Below are 23,784 nucleotides of genomic sequence, written 5' to 3'. Positions count from 1 at the left end.
ATTAGGTTATTAATTTGTAGTATGTTAACTTCCAAAATGGTTTATATGCAATTAGGGTAATCTTGATCTTATTTTTCGTGCGCACGTCTCTCATTTTTTATTATCAATAACAACATCTTAAAAGTACTACAATTAATAGCAAAGTTTATCAATAATAGACTTCTATCTATATACTCTTTTGATCAATCATTAATAGACTAATATTTGAAATATGGTTTATCGGTAATAAACTTATATTATTGATAAGACTACCGATTTTGTTATATTTACAAATTTTAAAAAGAAATTTGTTATCCATTTAAAGTATTTTGAATGTAACGGTTATATTTACAACTTTAAATATACTGTTTTATTTATTTTTTTTAGAACTAAATTAAAAAATTAGAAAAAGTAATATAAAAAGGAAAAAACAGCTTAAATTTCAGATTTGATGAAACGATGGATACTCAAAAAACTGTAATCATTACACTAATACAAACGAAGGAAGTATCCAAAGAAACACTGTTAGTTGAACTAATAATCATATTCTAGATAAAAATGAGTTTAAAAATGTTTCTATACACAAAATTATTTGATTTGATGTATACTCAAAAGCGTTATCGAAAATTGAAGTCAAATTTAGGGGGCGAATTAGAAACACTTTTGGACGTGCAGGGCAAAAGTAAGATAAGGAAAATAGAAACACGAAATTCGTTCGGTCAAATTCAATCCGATCGAAACATAGAACAAGATCCCAACACTTGGCAAAACTTCACAGCTTTCATTTTCCAGTTGGCACTGTTTGAACCCTTGAGACATCCAAAAACTCTACACGTACGTCTGAGCTTTGTAATAATGGCCTAGATTCTTGCAATCAAACTCAAGTGATATGTCTTTGAATGATAGACCGCTACTGTATATAAATACATCACCTTTGAGACGAACTTAAATCATACCCAACAATACCAACTCATCAACATATATACAAAATACATATACAAAACAATGAACTCCAAGGCTGTTGTGTTTGCGTGTCTGTTGTTGTTAGTCTCAGCTGTCGTTGCTATTGCTGCTGAAGGAAATCAAGAGCAACGTCAGAATGCTAAAGGTATATATTCTTTATTGTTTTTGTAATTTGTATCAATAATAATCAACTACCATGTATTGAAAGTCACCGTGATAAATCAATTGCACCAAAATTCAAGAGTTTGATCTAAATATTTCTTTTTAGAATTTCAAATATGATCATTTATATTTACAATAAACTCTATTGGTCATAATAGACCCAAAAATTTAATGGAAATTGTGTTATATATATATATATATATATTTGTTTTGCTACTAACTCTTTTAGTAAAAAAAATTAAAGGTTATTTTTGAAATTTTACAACGAATCTTAAGCACATAAAACTATCTCTTATTAAGGCTTATAGATCAGAAAAAATTTAAAAACACATAAAAAAAATAGTATTTAGGGGTTTTTTTTGGAAGAAAAGACGGACTACTTGGCCTTGGTAAACAAACCAAAATAACCAAATTGAATTTTGTGTTCTTTTTTAAAAATTTCCCTAGTATTTATTAGGTTAATTTTTAAGACAATGATTACATAAAAAGTTATGATAAAGTTCCAAAAATTTGAAAATATATATAAAGAAGTTTTGTAGACGAATAATTATTATGCATTACACTTCATATATTGATAAAAAGGGTAATGAAGACACAGGTGCAAATGATAAAACTGGAGTAGAAGAGTCAAAGCTACACTGCTACCATGGATGTTGCAGATATTATGGGCATGAATGCGCAAAATGCTGCAGAAATCTTGCAGAAGCACAGGCTGCTGCCGCGGGTGCTAATAATGCTGCGACAGAAGAGAGTGAAATGGAAGTAAGGCCACAGGGATGGGGAGGTCACGGTGGATGGGGAGGTCACGGCGGTTGGGGCGGACACAGAGGTGGATGGGGCGGACATAGAGGTGGGGGTGGAGGTGGAGGTGGATGGGGTAGAGGTGGAGGTGGGAAGTGAGTGGGAGAAGGAAAACTTGTGATGTGTGTGTTAAGTAATGTTATAGAGAATAAGGGTAGAAGGGAAGGAAAATAATGAATAATGAATTAATGGAGTTAGAATAGAAGGGTTAGATCCCTTCACCAATATTTCACTATATCGCACCACTACTTTTATCATTGTCGACCACTCTTTGTATGTGAAATATAAAAACGTATGTCTTTAGTTTACGTTACGCCTCATGTTTTCTCCCTCCTCTAACTTTGATAGGCCAACATGCTTTGAGCTTCAAATAGAAAAGATTTGTTACTTGCCTTATTCTCTTAACCTCTCTTAACTTGGATAAACAAAAATTAGAACAAAAATGTCAATTCATATTATTTTTCACCTCCAATAAGCTAGTCCATACATAACATACAAGATATATAACACACACAAGATGTGGTTCTAGAAAAATCTCTTAAGAGACGTTTTTTTTTTTATTATTTTGTTTATATATTACCTGTATTTTTTATAAACGTCAACAAGTTGTTTAACTGTAAATATATACATTACGGTTGATTTTGTTGCAATTTTATGAATAAATAAAAAGGGGGGGTTAAGTTTTTTTACTTATTATTTATGGATTGAATCAACCCGATATTGTTTATAAATGTCAAAGTATTTTTTACATGTATTTTTTTTATTACATGTATTTTTTTTATTTTGTTTATATTTTACTGTATTTTTTTTTCTTTTAAATAAAAATGGTACAATTTGAAATACTATGGTTCAAAATGTCTAACAATAACATATATCGTTATACAATATGATAATCGATATATACAATATGATAATCGATATATACAATATGATAATCAATTGAACAAAATTTTGAACAAAATGTCTAACAAAATTTTAAACAAAATGTCTAACAATAACATACATTGTTATCGTTATACAATTGAACTATTTACATTTCTTGAATCAACTATTTACATTTCTTGAATCAACCTAAATCTTTAAACATTTCGTTATACAATTGAACTATTTACATTTCTTGAATCAACTATTTACATTTCTTGAATCAACCTAAATCTTTAAACATTTCTTGAATCAACCTAAATCATCTTTAAACATTTCTTGAATCAACCTAAATCTTTAATACGTTTCTTGAATCAACCTAAATCTTTAACACGTTTCTTGAATCAACTTAAATATTATATTTCTTGAATCAACCTAAATCTTTAATTTTTTGAATAACCTAAATCTTTAATACATTTCTTGAATCAACCTAAATACCTTTGTTGAATCAACTTAAATATTTAACATTTCTTGAATCAACTTAAATCTTACGTTTTTTGTATCATCAAACTAACAAATTGCATATGTTCAAAAATCTTTAATCAAAGAATTAACAAATTGCATATATATCATTGAACATATACATATATTTGGTCATTACAATATACTGACAACATAGAAACATATCGTTCTATTATAAAACGAGTTACGAACATCGTTCTTAATCATAAAATACTGTAAATGAGTTATGAACATCGTTCTTAATCATAAAATACTGTAAATGAGTTATGAACATCGTTCTTAATCATAAAACACAAAGTATATGTAATAATAAGTACTGTTGTTCACAATTAATAATAATTGTTGTTTACAATTACAAAAATCACATCATTCTAAGATCTTGAAGAAATCACATCATCCTAAAATCTTGTTCACACTTGAGTTATCGGTCACCAATGTACTTTTTCTGAGTGAAGTATTCAACGCACGACTCTTTCACAAGATCTTGTTGTTTGCCTAAGCCTTGTTAACCTGCCAAATATATAAGCTTATAGTTGTCTAGAGTATTTCTTCTGAAAATAGAATGCAAGTGTTAGCAAAAATCTTACTTTCAAAGTACGTAATATCAATCTTAACAACACCTTCTTTAGGTGCAATAGGGTTGAGCTGGAAAGGATGCCAAATCAACTACAAAATTATGTTAAACAATTAATAAGAACACTACCAACAATTCATTCCAAATCCATTACAAGTGTACATGGCTAGATGTGCTTCGATAATATTTCTTATAAGTTGTAAAGAAGATGACATCAAAAAATTAATTGCATTGATTTAAATGCATGCACATCAAAGAAAATCATCACAAGCCCTACATCCAATTAACTAAAGATAAACAAAACGCTTTAGGCTGTGTAGCATTTTTGTAGTTAATGAAGACAATAAAATATTAAGGTGTTATAGGAAAATTTCAATGGAGCCTACGAACATAGCCTAAGAAACCTATAACCAATCCTTCTAAGTTCTTAGTGCAATAAGTTAGAGAGAAACGAAAAAAGAAAACAAAAGGAATGAGAGCCATTCTTCATAACCACGAATGTGCAAAACTCAACTTCAGTCAAATAGTTAAAAAATAAACGAACAATAAACGAAGTATGGAATGAAACAAAATCACAAATTGAACAAGAATCAAAGATGGTAAATGGAATTATTACCACCAATACACGAGAATGTGACGTCAATAGGAATGAAAAGCATCCATAGATAAAAAAAAACGCTACAAGAAAAGTGGTCTACGACGACACTTATTTTCTATCGCGAATAAAATCTGTGACAGTTATTTACAGTCATAGAAGCAGGAGTCATGGAAAGTCATTCTATGACACTTTTCAAAAACTGTCGCAATAAGTTTTTTCATGACAGAAAATAAATGTCGTTAATTACTATTTTATGACAACAAATAACTATCATATTTTATGTTATGACAACAAATAACTGTCATCATTTGCGTATTAATGACAGTTTAAAAATGTCGTAAATTTGTTTATTATGACATTTTTTAAATGTCAATGATATATCAATCGTGACCGTTTTTTTAGAAATTAAATATCATTGTTTTGCTATATTGACGACATTTTTTTCCTATCAAATATAGGACAATCGTGACAGTTTTTCCTATAAAAAAATATCATTGTTTTAATATTGACGACAATTATAGAGTGCAACGAATTCATATATTATGACATTTATTTTATGTTGCAAATTCTTCAATTACTACCGTTTTTATCTGTTCTTCTTGTCGCTCCACCATTACACAAACTATTTGAATGACAATAATGTTATAATACATAACACTCATATAGAAACAAATGGTCGACACTTTAATATATATACGCTACAATACACTTTGTAATATTTGTATATTTCTAATTAAGTTTGAACAATTTACAAGCATGTAATTACAACCCTTAATCAAAACCAGTGTAAATATTATCATAATACATATAACATGATTTTTTGTACAAGCATAAACAAACAATCGGTAATCCTTCACCTCTGATTAGCTTCTTTGAAGGAAATTTCATAAACTTTGTTGGCTCCACTAGAACCTACCAAAGACAACACGAATATAAACATACATTACAGGATAAGAGAGTACAACTCGCTTAAAGAGAGTACAACATGAATAGAGCAGACAGTCCCAGAAAATTTAAGAAAGTAAGCTAAAAGGATAGGGTCGAATGGTTGGTGGATGTAATGGAAAGAGGTAAAAGAACTGAAATACGAATTCGTTATGGATTAGCTATAAAGTATAATATGGACAAACCAGGTTCCATATTAGATCCTCCATGCTTTAGAAAGCTAGGTTCCCCAGTACATCTCTTCTAAAACCTTCAAAATTCCATTAAAATCCATCAACAAACAATAGAGCTTATAGTAGACTTTTGAAATTAGAAACTTACCATGGCTCTATTCAGTGCAAGTCCACAGACTTTACACTTTTATACCTTTAAGCTAAACAAACAATAGAGATTTAGGTAGACTTTTGAAATTTGAAACTCATCTAACCAACCATATAAACATCAAATTTAGTATATGAACTATCCTGAAATAAGAAATAAGCTCACCATTCTAACCAAAGTTGAATGTCGCCCTTAGTTCCTACAAGACAAATATGGTAAATAGCACAATTGTGTAGTAGTTTATTTTCTTTGACAAATAGTCGAGAATTGAGAAAACCTCACATAATGAATATTTCTTGTCACTAGTTTGGATATACACATACTGAACTGTACCATCAACAAGTAAGTTCAAGTTCAAAATCTTATTAGACTTTTAGTTTGTGTACTTTTAATAATGTAATAGATCCTAATACTTCGATTATTAGTACTCTTTTTTCATATTTCTTTATGGAGCATTTTTAACATTTCTTTAGGCTTTTCGTCATTGCATTTATATATATTGCCACTACCTAAGTATCTATATAAAATTCATGAAATAAGCAATCTAATTAGTTCTTCTCATTAAAAGAACGAAACATAAAAGCTAAGGTATTTCATATATCTTAATTCTTCAGAAAACAAATCACCTCATTATGGACAGCCCATGATTCTAAATTGAGGCATATTTTTAAGAACACCAATATACTTATTGGCAAATCTATCACCTCCTTGGTCGTCCTTGTTTTCAACACCAAACGTTTCAAATTATAAAAAAAAATTCTATTTGGAAAAGAATGTGGGATGTCAACCTTGTAAACAGAGAAATAACAACAAAATTGATGAATTAGGTAAACACAGAGAAATAAATATATACAATAAAGGAAGGGAGTTTAAGACCATAACCTCTATTTTCATGAAGGACATTGCATTATAAAACATTCTAAGCAACTCACAAAAATTTGCCGCTGCTTCTTCTCTACATACTCTTATCGTAAAATCTTCAACTTCTATCATAATCTTCAACTTCTATCGTAACCTTCTATCATAATCTTCAACTTCTATCATGACCTCAGTAACCAAAAACCACATATTCATCCAAAATTTAAAACTAAAAAGATAATGGATGCATGTTTGAGCAAAAAGAAGAAGACTTCACCTTCACTTTCCTCCACCTCTGGATAAAGTAAAAGCTTTCAATGAACATATAGAGATTTTGAATACAAAATTGGAATTCAGTCAACACAATTATAAATTTAAGAAACTATTAGACATGTTATAGAATTTAAGCACCAATTAGACACAACTTTCAAAGTTTGGAAACGAAGATTTTCAAAACATTATAAAGAATCAAGAAAACAACCAATCCTTAGGAAGACTCCACTAAAGCAGAAATTACAAACAAGAAGACTGTAATAAACCAATGAAAGAATAGAACAAGGAAGGGACTGTACCAATAAGCGATTTAACTTTGTTGCTCTACAAATGCCCAATGGAATGTCATTCAATATCTTGAGGAAGCTAAAATAAAACCATGAGAAGAACACAAACAAACATAAGTTCATAAGGATAAAAATGACAGCACACCCTCCCACCTAACAAAACCAAGGGAAATTTATGAAGTAGCCCTTCATTAAGTTTTCAAAATTTTTGCAACAGTGCGAATTAAGTGTCTATTGAGCCCTTCATTTTTTCAAAGCAACTTGTAAGGCCAAGATTTCAGCCTGCTTTCTATCAATCTTCTCCAACCATCTAACAAGGTAGAAACTTAGATATGATTGAAATAATCAAACAAGTTTGAAACTAAAAATTCTTGGCACTAACAGAAACTCGCCCACGACGCTCCTCAACAAACTTAGTGAGCTGCTTCTTCAGTTTTACTACCTTCTTAGTTTTAGTTATGTACTTTGTGAACACAAAACTAAAATAACGCGAGTTCTCGAAACGCATTACAAAAATGTTACGAGAACTCACATTCTAACGATGCAGTAAGTGACCCTATCGATAGAAGCAATATATAGAATTTCTGACAAATATCAAAATTATTGAACATATTTATTATTGAAAATATTTTTAAACATACCAAATATCCCACACTATTTTTAATAGATGATGTCTACCAATCACATTTGCTATAGTTGTAAATATTTTGATTTTGATTTGTCTTGCTTACTTATTTTTTATTAAAATTAAAATTGAAAAATTAGTTTATCAAAATGGATGTATAAAAATCTTAACAAATATATAACCAAAAAAAAGAAATACTAGAGTCTATCTCTAATAAACATCGGGATGAAAGATAATTTAAGATTATTGTGTTCTTATTCTCCTCTTTCCGGTGTTAAGATTCTCACCCCGTTAAAACTTTTTAGGCCCCAATTAGATAAGTTGGAGATTTGAGAGGAACATATTTCCATAAAGGAGTACTTGGCGAAAGAGTGTGAAGTTTCAGAGAGTTGTTGCCACACCTTCAACGCTTGGACACCTTTAAACATATACACGTACGTCCCATTCAAAACCAAATTTAATTTAAATAAGTTTTTGACCCTAAAGAAATAAGGAACAAAGCGATAAAATTTTCATCAAACGCAAGAGCTAGTCCAGAAAAAAAAAACTCATTTTACTTGAAGACAGCTCAAAATTCGGATCATGATCTTATTAATATATACCCAAAATTAAACATTTCATGTCAGTCCCCTTGTTTGTAATGTAATATAGCATTGGTCTCTATAAATAGCAGGCTAAACCCAAGTCCTTGTTCGAACATCTCACAAACCAGCTCTGTTTTTGTTTCTTTCTTTTGCTTTTCCTTTTACATAAGAGTGTGGGTGGAAGAGATTATGAAGTCCAAAGGTTTTGTATTTGTGTGTCTTCTTCTTGTGTCTGCTTTGGTTGTTTCGTGGGCTATAGAATCCCACACTGAGTCAACCCAGGATGAGCAACAAGGTATATTATTCTAATTCTAACTTTAATTTGTACACTACTTGCAAATTGTGAACATGAAATTACCTTTCTTGGGGTTATGAGGGTGGGGAAAAATGACAAATAATTAGAGTATGTCAAATAATTTTTAACTATTTGGCTAGTATTTAGATTGAAATTTTTTCAATACCATTCTTAGTTTTAAAGAATTAGGTGGATTTAAAAGATATTAATTAAACATTTTTTAGTTTAAAACATTTATTTAAAATTAAAAAATAATCAGTATTCTCTTTTTCTTCTCCCCCTTCCTCTTCTCTCCTCCTCTCCTCCTCTGTTCTTCTTTCTATCTTTACCTCCAAGTCCCAGCTCAATTTTTTTTCTAGAAAAAAGTGGGTCTCGAAAATGTTTCTTATTTTCTTTTCTTTTCTTTTTTTAATTCTTTTTCTTTATTTTCCGAAAATGGTATAAAAACTTGAATACTTTGAAATTGTTGTTGGCCTTTCGAATTTCATTTTATTTATTCATAGAAGTTTGGTATCTTCAAGTTTTTTTTTCTTCCCAAAACCAAGTAATCATTCAAATCATTCAAACTGGTAAGAAAGAAGTATATTAGGATAAAGAAAAAGGAGAAAATAGAAGTCTTAAGACCGTTTGCTTGAAAAAAAGAAGTTGGGAGGTGAAGATGAAAAGTATTCAAGAGAGAACGAAGAAAAGTACTCTAGAGAAAATATTTAATAATGTTTAATTTGCAAAATATTATAAAATAATTAAAAAAGTTTAATTAATGATGTTAGAGACCTTCTGAGCTTCTACTGAAAAAAAAATGAAAATATATATTGATGAATGGCCAAAATAGATTCATGCTTAGGATGCTTTTAAATAGTAATAATGGGAAAGAACTTCCTTGATGCTTAAATTGTATGAATTTTTGTTGCTAATTATTGCATGCGATATTCTTGGCTCCCAGTGAATCTAGCCCATGACTTAGAAGAGCCTAAATATACACATGGCGGCGGTGGCAGTTATGGAGGAGGCGGCGGAGGGTCTAGTGGAGGAGGATCTAGCGGTGGCGGTTATGGAGGCGGTGGTAGCCATGGTGGAGGTGGGTCTGGTGGTGGCGGTCAAGGCAGTGGAGGATCTGGCGGAGGCGGTCAAGGAGGCAGCGGTGGTGGAGGTTCCGGCGGCGGAGGCAGTTATGGAGGAGGTGGGAAAGGAGGAGGAGGTGGGAAAGGCGGAGGAGGAGGGGGTAGTGGATCGAGCGGTGGTGGTAAAGGGGGCGGAGGAAGTGGGTCCGGAGGAGGGGGGAAAGGTGGAGGAGGTAGTGGATCGAGCGGTGGTGGTAAAGGGGGCGGAGGAAGTGGGTCCGGAGGAGGTGGGAAAGGCGGTGGAGGAGGAGGGAAAGGGGGCGGAGGCGGTGGATATGGGGGAGGAGGAGGGAAAGGGGGCGGAGGCGGTGGATATGGAGGAGGAGGAGGGAAAGGGGGCGGAGGCGGTAAAGGCGGAGGAGGAGGAGGAGGGGGAGGGTATGAAGATAGGGAGTATAAAAAGGGAGGAGACGGAAGCGAAGGTGGATGGAAAGGCAACGGTGGTGGAAAGTGAAAGCAAACATATATATGCGATAAATATCGGTTAAGAAAAGGTTTTAGATACGATGCTTTTAAAGTGTTAAAAAATATTAGATAAATAATAACAATAATGATGATGATGATGATGGTAGGGATAAGGGACTAAAGTAAGGATAGAGTGAAACTAGGAAATACAAAAGTCTTCTTATTCTATACCATCTTTCTTCACTGTATAGATGTGTACGGAGTAGTATGGCGTTGTATTTTGAACCTCATAACTATTATTATTATATGTACTATTGATAATATTAATTAATATGTTGTTTAAACTCTAAAATCTTTTTTCACAACGCCCATTTTTAGTAGTATTTGTAGGAATATATAAAAAAATATGTTGCTTCCTTTTATTTGTGAAAAAATACAAAAAATTCTAGCATCAAGAGGAATTGCCAAATCTGTTCCAATTTTAAGATCGAGGAAATTAGAAGATTTAATTATTTAGGTTTTACTTAAGCCAACATTTATTTTGGAAAATTATCGCATTTATATTCATCACGAGTTTAAATTTTAAAAATCTTTAAAGTATAATCTTAAAATCTTAAAGTAAATAAGGATGATAATGATGAATCGCACGAGTGGTTTTAGTAAATTTTATTTACTTATAAAGTTTATATTTGTGAAGTAAGATTTCATAAAATATATATATACACACTTTGCGTGTTACATTTGCATATTTTCTCATTTCTTATCTGATCGACGGATAAATTAAAATATTTATCATTCTAAAATCTATTCATATTAGTGATTACCATTGTAGCGGTTTATTATTCTAAGTATTATAATTAGATGAAAGATACTTATGTAGCGGTTGATTATTCTAAATATTATAATTAAATGAAAGATGCTCAATTAATATGTCCTATCATATTTGTATATTTGCTTTCTTATTATCAGTGGTTCGTGATTAGTTTCTCAAGCTAACTATACAATACATGCATGGCTAATTATATCGTCCACATAGCCAAACTAAACTATTTGGAAGGGTAGTGCACCAAGCACTACAATAACATGTTGCAGCGGAAGTGCTTGAGCTGGTTGCCAGGCACGAGGTTGGAAGGAAGAATAAGGTTGGAAGAATAAGAGAGCTTGAATGGATACATCTTGGGAATGATACTATATAATCATTTTCCAGGAAGAATAAGGTTGGATTTTCCAGGAAGAATAAGGTTGGATCTATCCATCTTGGGAATGATACTATATAATCATTTTCTTAATCATTTTCCAGGAAGAATAAGGTTGGAAGAATAAGGGAGCTTGAATGGATACATCTTGGGATTGATACTATATAATCTATCCATCTTGGAAATGATACTATATAATCATTTTCCAGGATGGGAATGATACTATATAATCATTTTCCTCATTTTCCAGGATGCCATGTTTAAAAGGTCTAGAATGAGTCAAGGTTGCCTTGTTTGGCTAGGACATGCCAATTTGCAAGGTGAGTACAAATGAGGTTCCCACGTATTTATAGACCTCCTCAACTGATCTAGGGTCTTAGAAGGTCGACCAATGACTTATCTAGAAGATACAAGATCATTTAGTCTCTTACAAATATGCCTAGAGCATTCTAGAGTGGACTCAATCTTTTATGACGCTTCTGATCGTCATAAAAGCTTTCTAGAGTGTTTCAGCACGTTCTAGCATGTTTATGGGCAGTGCAGCACGCTCATGGACATGTTTGGGGCCTTATGGAAGGTTCTCGAGAAGTCTAGATGTTGGGCAGACACAGGCTGCAAACAGGGGGCCGCGTGTGTGGGCTGCGCGCAACATTGGGCATGGGCGCGCTCGCATGGTATGCCTGTATGGCCTGTCTGGGGCGCACGCGCATGATGTCGCATGCGCCATGCTTAGGCGAGCGTGGGCGACTATTTGGGTCGTGTGCGGGTGCTTGGCTTATCGCCTGGCTATGTGCCTGGGCCTGATGGTGGGCGTTGGTGCCTGGCGCCTATAGCTGTGTCAATATGTATCTAGGCATGCCATGGGGCATGCACATGGCCTGTCATGGGCACTGTGTGGGGCCTGTGAGCTATCCACAAGAGGTGCCCGCCAATGTTGTGTGTGTGGTGGCCAGCTGCGGGTTGTCTTGGGACCATGTTGAGGCTCTCCTTAACCTTTTTAAGGGAGTTGTGGGCATGTATTGACGCAATTTTAGGGGTGATTTTTGGGGTCAAAATTTCACATGTGACAATATGATGCTCATATGTACAAATGTGAAATTCATGATACATTGCTTGAAGTTTGTGTCCTCTAAAACTAGTAACATTTTATGACACATAATACAATATCAAAATTAGGAAAGAGAGTGTCCTCTAAAACCAACACAAGTACACTAGAGCAAAATAAACTTTTTATGACAAACACAATATGAAAATAGAAAGGAGAGAGAAAAATAAACTTTTTATGACAAACACAATATGAAAATAGAAAGGAGAGAGAAAAATAGTACAAAGAGTTGAAAATATGCGTTATAAAATTGAGGTATGACCATATCTAACTTCTCATCAAATTAAGTTGAGGTGATTACTTAATTAAATAATTTTCAAATTAAGTTAAGGTGATTACTTAATTAAATAAAAAAATTGTTAAATAGAGAAAAAAAGAGGAAAAGAATGTACACCGAAAGCAAATGTTTAGCAAAATAATAAAAAAAGAGTTCACAAGTTTCAAATGAAATTCATCCATTAATAGTTATATCATTCAAAATCAACAAATCAAAATAAATAGCAAACACTTCATGTTTAAATAAAATTACGGTCAAATATAGGTTTTTCATAACTCATTTATCCGACCACCTTGATTAACTAGATAAAACTTCCATATTTTCCAAAGTAGATCTTAAGAGTACTCACCTTGATTAACTAGTGGCTACCACCAAATTAGAATTAAGCCAGAGGATGAGTGGAAAATAGCCTTTAAAAGTAATGAATGGTTGTTTGAATAATGGTTAGTCATGGCATTTGATCTCTCTAATGTCGCTAGCATTTTTATGAGATTAATAAACCAAATACTACAACCTTTTTTGAACCAATTCATCGTGGTATACTTTGATGACATAGCAATCTATAGCTCATTTAAGGAAGATCACCTAAAACACATCCCGCTACTTCTTACAACCTTACAAGAAAATGAATTACAAATTAACATTAAAAAATGTGAATTCTTGTGCTATAGCATTCATTTTTCTAGATTTATCAGAAGTTTTAATGGTATTTTTTGGATTTATCACGCAATGAAGAGGCACAAAGTGAGCATCTTACATGCTATGATCATGAGCCATGACTCATCACCTAGAATTGTTGCATGCTATACAGAGTGTTACGGTGACGTATTGCAATTGTGCCACACACAAAACTATTAAGTCCAAACGAACCAATCACATGTCACTAGTTGTCTAAAATGTCAAGTTAACCTCCATGTCTATTTTGCATAGCTTAGTCGCATGGCCTCTAGACACCTAGTCTTAGTGACCTAGCAAACCTCTAAATGTCTAACCAAGCTTAAGCTTTTTCGTGTGACCATGTTTCCTCACCCAAACTTCCTCTCATGACAACCCCCAACGCAAGCCTTCCTCTCCTCGCTTAGCTCTAAGCTAACCACCCAACAAGCGTTCCTTCATGGCCTAAAGAGGTTTTCCATCTTTTGTTTTGCCGCCCATGACACTTACTTGGAGGTTCTTTGACCTTCTTTGTCGTCCATGCTAACCTCCCAATGCTTGGTGAATAAAATTTGACACTTTAACCAAATTATCCCAAACTTTTCTCCAATTCTTAAACCTATTATCTGAATTCCAAATATTTGTTTTTTTTTTTTTTCCAAAAATTTCATTTTACCTTGTTTTTAACTAAGCTTAGCAAACTCCAAAAGTTTAAGAAATTTATGGGTTTCACATCTATTAATAACTAAGCTATCAACATCTTCATACAGTAGTCTGCAGACAATGGTCAGGTCCTCGAATCACGATCTCTACCTGAAAAATAAGAAAAACATTCGAAAAAAGTGAGCTAAAATAGCCGAATGAGTGATGGTTTAATAAAACAAAGTTTTGAAAAGAGTTTAACTTAAACCTGTGGTCTGTTGGATAAACAATACATCAAACAATACATGAAACATAACATTTAAATATTCTTTTCACCAAATACTTTCTTATCTTTTACTTCCAAGTCTAGAATAAAACAATAGTTCCATGAATAATACCTGTTAAATTGTTTATTATACAAATTTAGTTTTCAATTATTAATTGATTTGATAGCCAACTGACGGGTTGCCAGTCTTTCCGCAAGATCCTCTTTTATAAAGAATCAGATTGCGCTTATTCAAGAAATAATGTTTCATAATCATACACAGATAAAATGGCAGCAAATAATAAAAATTTGATAACGAAGTAACATATTATATTAGTTAAATAAATACATTTTTGCAATCAAACACCACATATAGAGTAAAATTCCAATCGGCCCTTTGTTTGGCATGTGTTAATCAATAAGAAGTTTGATAATCATTCGGTTTTTCCTCTTTTTGCAACTATGAAAAGTAGCTGCCTACATAACTATATAAAATTTGAGACTTATGAAATTGGGCCATAAAGAATAAGTTGGGACTTGGGAAATGAAAAATGTAATTTAATGAGAACTGCTAACGTGACTTGATTATTCCACTTCGCAAAACGTGCATGCCCAACTAAACACTTAAGAAAGCAAATGGAAGCTATCTGTGCAAACCAAACCTGAGGCAAGCCAGTGTACGGTGGAAGTTCATCAAAATGTATTGAACCAACTACAGGAACCGGAGTTTTAGGTTGCTCAGTTTCAGAAAGTAATTGAAGAGGTTCGCTGCTACAATCGTTAGAATTGTTCCTCTTCCAAGATGGACTTTTCTCTTTGCCCCATTTTTGGCCCTTCTTCTTGTTGGTGATGCCATTCCAATGCAATGTTTCCTAAATCACAACAAATCAACAATAATTGGCTTCAGTGAACTTCAAGAGACAGAATAAGATATTGCCATATTGGAACATCACGGATACCTTAAGGAAATGGTTTTGCTTTTCCTGCCCAGCCTGATCCGTCACAACTGTAATGAAATATAAGGGCAATCATGAAAATCATAATTGTGTGATCCATGTAAAAGTTGAAATCAAACAAATATAACAAGAAAGCATACACAAGATATCCCACCCCCTTTTGGACCTTAAAAACTGTTCCTATCAATGCCAAAGCATACCGAGTCTAAAATAGAAAGAAATCACCCAACCTTTTCCAACTGGCTCAAATCGAATGTGACCTGGCTTAACTACCACAGGAACAGTGTCATCATCCATATCAACATCATCATTTGGACTTGGCCCTTGTTCTAAACTTGTTTCAAATAACTGTTGCTGTTGCTGCAAAAAATATAGTTATCAGGCATCTACACCTCAAGAGAGTTATGAGCATATTTGCCAATGCTATTCTAATAATACATGAGCATTTTTGTCAATTCAGTAGGACATACACATGAACTATATGTATGATAAAACCAAGTAGAGCTTCAGCTTTACACGTTCAAAATGATAAAAATAAATAATAGATACATGACAGTTGTTTTCAACAAAGAAGAAATTTATACCCACCCCCAGGACACAATACACATATTTGAAATGAAAAACTGCCATTTGGGACATAAATTTACCTCTTCATTTTGAGCTCTTTCCCTCAACCAACGCCTTTTTGTCTTCTTACGGCGAGTACTTCTACTAGGAACCTGACAAGAAAGAAAAGAATACAAGCACAATAAGTTAGATGAATGATAACACAGCCACCAAAATAGAACAATTGAAAACAGTAACTATCTGAAAAGATTGAAAATCCTTGGATCTAGTTATGAATTTCAAAGTATTTCGTTACGTTCTCTGTTGCTAAAATCAAACAAAATGAAACAACAAAGTTGAAACTGAAATTCTATTTCATTCTCTATACTCGCCTAAAGCTATACTTTGATAGCAGCAACAGCAATAAAAAAACAAAACACAAAAATTTTGACAGATCAAAATGAATCAGATCTGATATATCTTTTAGAAGCAAATTTATCATAATTAAAGATACTATACTGACGTATATAACTAATCCAAAGTACAAGCAGTCATTCCAAACGGAAAAAACTACATTCTACAAGTGTAATTAACATCAAAATTAAAAATGGTAAAAACTGCTAACAAATAACCACAATTTTTAACAGCCATATAATGATGAGAGTAATAGTAAACAATTCCCATAAAATACAAACCTTTTTACTTTCACCAGCTGTGTCAGACAACTTATACCATATGAATCACATGGTAGATCCTCTGATGGTCCTCATCTTGTTCACAAGGTGGACCCATTGACGGTCCTCATTTTGTTATAGCTATTTGAGCTAGGTAGGTAACCTACCGATCATCTTTTCGAGAGATGGAATACAATTTGTAGAAGTCTCATCTCACTAAAATGTCTTAGTGTATTTAACCTGACCGAATTACACACGTGACAAAAATAACCCATTTGAAAGGTGGGAATTGTTAGTTGTTGGTTGGAGAGTTTATGAGGTATGAAATGAATAAATAACATGCATGCAAAGAAAAACAGGATTTAACTTGTACAACGTCCACTGTATATATACTACTGAAGATCAAAAGCCGTGTGGATCAAATGACACAAAAACAAATATTGTCACAATCTGCATGCCTTTTGTTTTTGGTTGTCTCAGTTGAGTCATTTAACCATATACTGGAAATTAAGTCGAGGTTATTTAAGGAGATCATTTGTATATATTCCCATAAAGTGGTACTTGGCAAAAGAATGTGAAGTTTCAGAGAGTATATGCCACAGCTCCAACGCTTGGACACCTTTAAACATACACATGTCTTGTTGACAACAAAATTAAATGTGTTTATGCGTTAAAAAAATAAGGAACAAACACATGTATCACTCCCCAACCTCAACTATTAGCCTCTATAAATAGCAGCCAAAACCCAACTACTTTTCCCATCATCACAAACCACCTTTTTTTGTAGAGTGGGAGTTGGTTTTGCTGTGAAGAGAGAATGAAGTCTAAAGGCTTTCTTTTTGGGTGTCTTCTTCTTGTATCTGCTCTGGCCGTTTCATGGGCTGTAGAATCCCGCACACAGCCTATCCAACACGACCAACAAGGTATATTCTAAGTTATTTATTTAATTTGTTTTGGAAAAATAGCAATATGTGGGTATTTGGCGTTTAAATTTTTTAAATCATACTTTTAGAGACTAGAGAATTAAAAAAAAATTAATTTAATTTAAAATTTCATGTAATTATTAAAAATACTAATATTATTAAAAAATATTTAAGATCTTGTATAATTATTAAAAATACTAATAATAATAAAGTAAAAATGATGTAAAGTTATTTGGGAAACTCCATTAGTAACCTACTAACATGCCATTTGTGCATTTAAACTTTTATCCAAACTTCATTCGATAGAATGAGAATGATAGTAAATATCAGTGCATATTTAATAGAAGTCTATATAAGTTTATATTTGTGTACCTATCGTTAATAGAATATGATATTAAATATTTTTTTTAAAACTTTTATCCTCTTAAAAAATTCTCCATCTCTGTATCATTATCTCTTACCCTATGCGTAAGAGAGGAGGATGCACTAAACCATTAGTTCTTTGTGCTGTTTTCTTTGTGAGTGAGAGACGACGATACACCTAGGTGTCATCCATCACAAAATTACTTTTTCACTTGAGTGTCTACACGTACCACGCAAATAATTGTAGTCCCAAAATTACTCTTTTTCTTATATTTTATTCCTATAAAGTGTTATAAATTACTTCACAAATAATTAATTAGAGCAATAAAAACAATTTGTATAAAAATTATAACAATCAATACTTAAAATACATCCATGACTAGCTAGGATGCTTCTATCTAAGAACTCAGGGAATGTAAAACCTTCAACTGCTCAGGGAAAAATTAATGAAAAATTGCTGTGCAGTAATTTATTTTTGAAACAATTATTAAAAAGTTATTTTCTGTACGGAAAGAATGAGATTATGGCAGGTAACAAGTTTTGGTGAAACTTCCAAAAATAAATGCTACCCCACTATTGTTTTATGAATATTTAGAAATACTTGTTTTGGTCCTATTACATTTTCTATGTCCTGTTTACCATATTTGGTATGCAGTGGCCCATGACGTAGAAGAGGCTAAACATAGAAGTGGCAGCGGGGGCGGCGGCAGTTACGGAGGAGGCGGCGGAGGATCTAGCGGTGGTGGGTCTGGAGGAGGTGGGTCAGGCGGCGGTGGCTATGGTGGCGGTGGCCATGGCGGAGGCGGTCAAGGAGGAGGTCATGGTGGAGGATCTGGCGGAGGCGGTCAAGGAGGAGGTCATGGTGGTGGAGGATCTGGCGGAGGCGGTCAAGGAGGAGGTCATGGCGGTGGAGGATCTGGCGGAGGCGGTCAAGGAGGAGGTCATGGTGGTGGAGGATCTGGCGGAGGCGGTCAGGGCGGTGGAGGGTCTGGTGGAGGCGGTCAGGGAGGAGGTCACGGGGGTGGAGGGTCTGGTGGAGGTGGTCAAGGAGGCGGACATGGGGGAGGTGGACAAGGAGGAGGGGGGGGATATGGCGGAGGAGGAGGAGGGTACAAGAAGCCAAGCAAGGATTGAAGTGGAGAACACCAAGGAGAAAGAGGTGTTGGCTTGGTGGTGGACTTGGAGGCGGCCACATAAACTAAAACCGAAGAAATATATAACATAAAAAAACCAAGAAATATGTATATGTGTCAAAATAACTAAAATACAAGGGTGACTAATAATAATAATGGTAAGGATAAGGTGTAAGGAGATGTTGATTCCCCCACAACTGTAGGTCTGTACATGGCGCTGCAGTGGCTACTGCTGTATTTTCAACCTTATAACTATTATTATATATAATGCTAATAATAATAGTATTTAATATTAATGTTAATACCCATAATATCACTATATTCCCCAATACTATTAACATTATGGATAAGTTAGTTTAAAAAAGGATAGTAATTATAAATTGAAAATAAGACAAAGAACTTAATTCAACTCAAACGAGGATAATATCACCAATTCAAATCTTCGAATAGGAAAAAGAATTCAAAGATGTGACTTAAATTAAGTAAGTTAAATGTTAAATTTAGTGGAGGATTTTAATTGTTATGTAAATTGTGTGGTGAGGTATGCATTTTATATTTTTCATAATAAAATCCTACAAATAGGATTGATACACTGTTGATAGGTGTTATTGAAAAGGCAACCGAGTGAAGAAGAATATACACAAAAAGGGTTAGCAGAAGAGTCTTCCAAGTAAGTCTTTCATTTTCTTCTTCCAAGTAAGTCTTTCATTTTCTCTCAAAATGCTATATGGTAATTACTATTTATATTTGGAGTGTCCCGAGTGGGTCTTACTAGGATAGCGAATAGTCCTTCGGACATGTCCAAAACTTTCTTTCTTGACCTTGCAATATTCTTTGCACCTTCCACTCAATTTCATCTCTAAGTTCCATGGAAACTGAAAAATGGAGTTGGCTTTTATGTGAAACTGAAAAATGGAGTTGGCTTTTATGTGATCCTGCATTTTCTGAATTCAGGATTAATAGTTTTTTCTTAGTTTAGGTGACTCAATTGAATCTCGCCTTCTATGCCAGCTGGATCGGAATCTGAATATGTGGATGAAAGACAGAGGATCGGAAGACTTGCTGCCTTTCTTCCTTCTTGCCTCATCGTGGGTAGGGCATTTCTAGGGATCATACATTTTCAACAAAGTGATATTCACACATTTCCAACAAAGTGGTATTAGAGCTTCAGTTTAAAACCAAGTTTTAAAAATTGTTTTTCAATAGAAAACAAAGTGGTATTAGAGCTTCAATTTAAAGTTTCAAAAATTGGTTTTCAAATGGAAAACAGCAATGTAGTTCCTTCCGAGTATCTCGACTTGCAGAAGAAAATTATAGCAATTTGGTGTATTTAAATGAAAGAGCTTCTACTTGGTTCACAAGATGTGTGAGACATTATTAATGATAGTTATGTAAAACTAGAAAGTGATACAACTTTAAGTCAAGAAACTTCGCAAAATACAAGATAGAAAAATCCAAAGACTCACCATAATTTATCAATTGGTTGATGATCCAAATTTTGAGAAGATTTCTAAAGAAGTGTTTCACATTAAGCATGACAAAATTTGGAGAATATGTGAAGGAGTAGATCAAGTTAATTGAGAAGTGATTATGAATCACTATATATGAACGAGTCTAAATCAGTTTAAGATTATACTTCAATATTGCTATCAATAGAAAATGAAATGAAAATATATGGTGATTGCTATCAATAGAAAATGAAATGAAAAGATATGGTGAGACAATAAGTGAGGCGCAAGAAGTAGTAGAAAAGATACTTCTCTTGTTAGATGAGTACATTACAACAAAATATGTACTTCCTGACGCACAGCATGAATCCTAAGATAAGTGATGTTGGGAGAAAAAATTTCTTCTGAACGTCGTAGAAGCTCCGTTGAGAAAGGTTGACAATTTTGACGAGAGATAAAGCGACGTCGGTATAAGATAATATAATAAAAAAATCAAATTTTTCTCGACGTCGTTATGCATAATGGTCTCGGGAAAAGTTTGTTTTTTTAATATATTGAACTTCTCCCAACATCATGCATAACAGCGTCAGAAGAAGTTTAAAATCTTTTATTATATTAAACTTTTTTCAATGTCGTTATGCATGGTATCGGGAGAAATTTATAATTTTTTAAATATATTTAACTTCTCTCGACACCGTTATACATGACATCGGAAAAATTTTATAATTTTTTTAATATATTTAACTTTACCAGTCACCATACCTAATGGTGTCAGGCTTGGTGCATGAATTCTTGACACACCCCCGACCAGCCTTGGGAGTTTCCCTTTAAAACCCATTTATCAGGTATGTAAACTTATTTTCAAACCATTCGAAAATAAGAGAGAGGGAGACACTCCAACGAAAAAAACAAGAAATAGAGGAAGAGATTTTAGAATTCCATTGACGTCCATCGTCTGGTCTTCACCTTCTTCTGTCGTTCGGTCTTCACTTTCGTCTACCGCCCCTTGTCGCCAACAAGTCATTGTTCTTCATTTTCTTTTTCTTCTTCTTCTTCTTTTTTTTTTTTTTTTTTTTTTTTTTTTGCTTTAGGAATTAATTACTTTAAAGATTTCAGAATCCAATTGCCGTCCACTGTCCGATCTTCAACTTCGTTCACCGTTAATTCTTCAATTCCATCTATTGTCCCTCGTCGTCAGTCAGCCATTGTTCTTTTTTTTTTCTTCTTTTGCTTTAGGGATTAATTGTTTTTTTTTCTTTACATATCTTTGATTATTAAATGGTAGTTATTTTTCTTTTAAAAAATAGAGGATCTTCCGACACAGAATGTTGTGCGTTAAAAGAGCCTTTCCCAACAAATTTTTTCTGACCCTAGTCTCAACAGTCATTTATGTGTGAGGAGAGAATCTCTCGTTGCTTTTTTGTGCATCGGGAGATCTCCTTTTTCTTGTTGTTGTAATTCAACTTAATCGTCGTAACTGAAGAGATAAAAGGCCATTGCAGCAGAAGATTTTACAGAACCATTCTTCAATTTAATTTAAAAATCCTAAAATACTAGTACAATGACAAAATAATATAGAAACAAAGTTTCTTATTAAGACTTAAAGGCTAAGGATGCTTTCTAGTTATTATAGATTAGAGAAAGAAAAACTTACTTGTTTATGTTTTTGAATTTACAAAGTAAATCTCCAAATTGAAACACCACCTATTGGAGATCTTCCTATCTTTTGGGATGAGATTGATTTGTGGAAACCAATTGGGATGAGAAAAAGTTTAAAGAGAAACTATTTTCTTTTTGTAGAGAGCAAAAGCATTAGCTTCTCTTTTTATATTAATTCATTGATTAAAGAAAATTTTTTCTTCTAGATATTTATAACTTTTTTTCCTTCTTGGGGTAGGAAAGTGAGTACGAGAGAATCATGAGATTCTATTAATTTAAAAATATTATTTTTAAATTAATAGAAATTTTAAATGTATTAATCAAATCATGTATATTTACACATCTTATTAAGCATATTTTTACAGATATTTGTATCAAATTACTTGCTACTCACTAAGCTTTCAGCTTATGTTTTCAATATTTTCTCCCCCGTCCAAAGTAGCGACCCAAGACCACAGCTTTGTTTGAGCCCCGTCGTTCTTGTGGATCAACTTCTCAGATTTCTTCTAAAAATGATCTTTCTCTCTTCTTTTGACTCAAACTCAACCTTCCTCTCCTCAAATTTAATTAATAGTTGCAACTTAGAAACTACACTTAATTTGTGAACTTTTGGGAGTAGTTTCAGTCAAAACGCACTAGTAAAATGAGAGAAATTCCATCTAGGAATAGTTTGTCCCTTCTTTTGACTCAAATTCCTTTTTCTAATTAGGTTTTCTTTTTCCTTTCATGTATTACTATCTCACCCAACTTCACTCAAAATGCCTAAACAAAATGCCTTGGACCTTTGGAACGCCTTGGTAACCTCCTTTGATATGGTTGCTAGCCTTATCTCGTGTGCCCCGGCCTCCACGCCTACTTCTCTATGCCTCACTAACTTATATGGACAAAGTCTTCAAGCTCTTGCCCATCTAGCTTAATACCTAGTGACACTCTTCGTCCCTCACCTAACCACTCAAGATAAGCCTTCTCTTCTAGCCAGATCATTTTGCCTAGCAAACTTAGAGGTTATCCTACCCTTCTTGGGCACCACTCCTCACTTGTCTTTGGTCACCTCGCTCATCTCAACTCGCCCAAATAACGTCTTTAGATGTTATCTTCCTCTCTTTTGCTCACCTATCAAGCCTAAAACACCTAGTTTGTGGACGTTGTCAAATTTCTCACTTTTGAACTTAACCTCTTTTAACTTTTTAACCACTCTTTCTTAGTTTTCTTTCTTATCACCTACCATGACACACTTAAAATGACATTTCTTAAGATTACATTTTCATCTTAACTTCACTTAAAACTAACCTCTTCACATAACTCGAGTTTCTTAGGGTTTGAAGTTTACAAATTAGCCTGATATCTCATATCAATGGAGTCCATGATCTATACGTCCATTAGGCTCCCCTACTTGCTTATATCGAGCTAACTTAGAACAATATTTTGGAATAATTGTAATGGTTTAAATTAGGTAAAGAGAGAGAAACCAACAAATATATGTGATATAAACGTCAATTATAAGTTTGAGATTGAACTTTATATTAAAATGTGATATAAATATTAAAAATATGAATTTATTCATATTTGAAAGCTAAAAAAGTCTGAAGGTTGAGTTTGACTTTGAAAAGTTAAACTTTGACTGACTTTATATTCAAATGAGATTTGAATTTTGAAAAAATAAACGTGAATTCATATTCGGAATGTTAGAATTAGTCAAGACGAACAAAATGATAAAAACTCAAAATGTTGATTTTTTACTTGAACAAGTCAAAGTTCGACTTTGATTT

The 23,784-nt window shown here is 33.3% G+C and overlaps 4 protein-coding genes and 1 long non-coding RNA gene across 8 annotated transcripts; 3 read left to right on the top strand and 2 right to left on the bottom strand.

Moving 5' to 3' along the window:
* Nucleotides 1–916: 916 nt before the first annotated feature.
* LOC116402198 (late embryogenesis abundant protein M17-like) lies at nucleotides 917–2,218 on the top strand. 2 transcript variants are annotated; one of them, XM_031881394.1, is made up of 2 exons: nucleotides 917–1,087; nucleotides 1,703–2,218. In XM_031881394.1, exons 1-2 carry the CDS (start codon nucleotides 985–987, stop codon nucleotides 2,002–2,004), a joined length of 405 nt encoding a protein of 134 aa, XP_031737254.1. In that variant the 5' UTR covers nucleotides 917–984; the 3' UTR covers nucleotides 2,005–2,218. The 2 variants fall into 2 exon arrangements, with proteins under 2 accessions (XP_031737254.1, XP_031737253.1); XM_031881393.1 differs by having other exon boundaries at nucleotides 1,697–2,218.
* A 2,907-nt stretch (nucleotides 2,219–5,125) lies between these two features.
* Nucleotides 5,126–7,384, bottom strand: LOC116402040. The gene is made up of 2 exons (XR_004214394.1): nucleotides 5,591–7,384; nucleotides 5,126–5,372 (listed from the first exon to the last, which is right to left on the bottom strand). It is a non-coding gene; the product is annotated as an uncharacterized LOC116402040 (long non-coding RNA).
* A 1,129-nt stretch (nucleotides 7,385–8,513) lies between these two features.
* Nucleotides 8,514–10,223, top strand: LOC105434765 (acanthoscurrin-2). Its single transcript, XM_031881207.1, has 2 exons — nucleotides 8,514–8,648; nucleotides 9,592–10,223. Exons 1-2 carry the CDS (start codon nucleotides 8,543–8,545, stop codon nucleotides 10,221–10,223), a joined length of 738 nt encoding a protein of 245 aa, XP_031737067.1. The 5' UTR covers nucleotides 8,514–8,542.
* Nucleotides 10,224–14,083: 3,860 nt separating this feature from the next.
* LOC105434682 (coilin-like) lies at nucleotides 14,084–16,959 on the bottom strand. Of its 3 annotated transcripts, XM_031880688.1 has the most exons (6): nucleotides 16,511–16,959; nucleotides 15,917–15,988; nucleotides 15,500–15,629; nucleotides 15,273–15,319; nucleotides 14,976–15,185; nucleotides 14,084–14,219 (listed from the first exon to the last, which is right to left on the bottom strand). In XM_031880688.1, the coding sequence occupies exons 3-6, from the start codon at nucleotides 15,564–15,566 to the stop codon at nucleotides 14,169–14,171; spliced, it is 375 nt and encodes a 124-aa protein (XP_031736548.1). In that variant the 5' UTR covers nucleotides 15,567–15,629; nucleotides 15,917–15,988; nucleotides 16,511–16,959; the 3' UTR covers nucleotides 14,084–14,168. The 3 variants fall into 3 exon arrangements, with proteins under 3 accessions (XP_031736548.1, XP_031736546.1, XP_031736547.1); XM_031880686.1 differs by lacking the exon at nucleotides 14,084–14,219 and having other exon boundaries at nucleotides 14,725–15,185; XM_031880687.1 differs by lacking the exon at nucleotides 14,084–14,219 and having other exon boundaries at nucleotides 14,725–15,185; nucleotides 15,500–15,623.
* A 330-nt stretch (nucleotides 16,960–17,289) lies between these two features.
* LOC105434764 (acanthoscurrin-1) lies at nucleotides 17,290–18,939 on the top strand. The gene is made up of 2 exons (XM_011651907.2): nucleotides 17,290–17,412; nucleotides 18,431–18,939. The coding sequence occupies exons 1-2, from the start codon at nucleotides 17,307–17,309 to the stop codon at nucleotides 18,907–18,909; spliced, it is 585 nt and encodes a 194-aa protein (XP_011650209.2). The 5' UTR covers nucleotides 17,290–17,306; the 3' UTR covers nucleotides 18,910–18,939.
* Nucleotides 18,940–23,784: the final 4,845 nt, after the last annotated feature.

The sequence above is a fragment of the Cucumis sativus genome, chromosome 2, assembly GCF_000004075.3.
Source record: "Cucumis sativus cultivar 9930 chromosome 2, Cucumber_9930_V3, whole genome shotgun sequence".
Classification (NCBI taxonomy): Eukaryota; Viridiplantae; Streptophyta; class Magnoliopsida; order Cucurbitales; family Cucurbitaceae; genus Cucumis; species Cucumis sativus.
Note: the sequence above shows the minus strand (reverse complement) of the source record. Positions and strands in the feature narration are given on the sequence as shown.

Bases quoted from the DNA above. Each gene is read 5' to 3' on its own strand.
- LOC116402198 (XM_031881393.1), top strand. From the start codon at position 985: ATGAACTCCAAGGCTGTTGTGTTTGCGTGTCTGTTGTTGTTAGTCTCA. The intron at 1,088-1,696 runs GTATATATTCTT...AGGGTAATGAAG, and splicing joins GCAACGTCAGAATGCTAAAG to ACACAGGTGCAAATGATAAA.
- LOC105434765 (XM_031881207.1), top strand. From the start codon at position 8,543: ATGAAGTCCAAAGGTTTTGTATTTGTGTGTCTTCTTCTTGTGTCTGCT. The intron at 8,649-9,591 runs GTATATTATTCT...CTTGGCTCCCAG, and splicing joins AACCCAGGATGAGCAACAAG to TGAATCTAGCCCATGACTTA.
- LOC105434682 (XM_031880686.1), bottom strand. From the start codon at position 15,566: ATGGATGATGACACTGTTCCTGTGGTAGTTAAGCCAGGTCACATTCGA. The intron at 15,320-15,499 runs GTTGGGTGATTT...ATTTCATTACAG, and splicing joins ATTTGAGCCAGTTGGAAAAG to TTGTGACGGATCAGGCTGGG. The intron at 15,186-15,272 runs GTATCCGTGATG...GTTGTGATTTAG, and splicing joins AGCAAAACCATTTCCTTAAG to GAAACATTGCATTGGAATGG.
- LOC105434764 (XM_011651907.2), top strand. From the start codon at position 17,307: ATGAAGTCTAAAGGCTTTCTTTTTGGGTGTCTTCTTCTTGTATCTGCT. The intron at 17,413-18,430 runs GTATATTCTAAG...TTTGGTATGCAG, and splicing joins TATCCAACACGACCAACAAG to TGGCCCATGACGTAGAAGAG.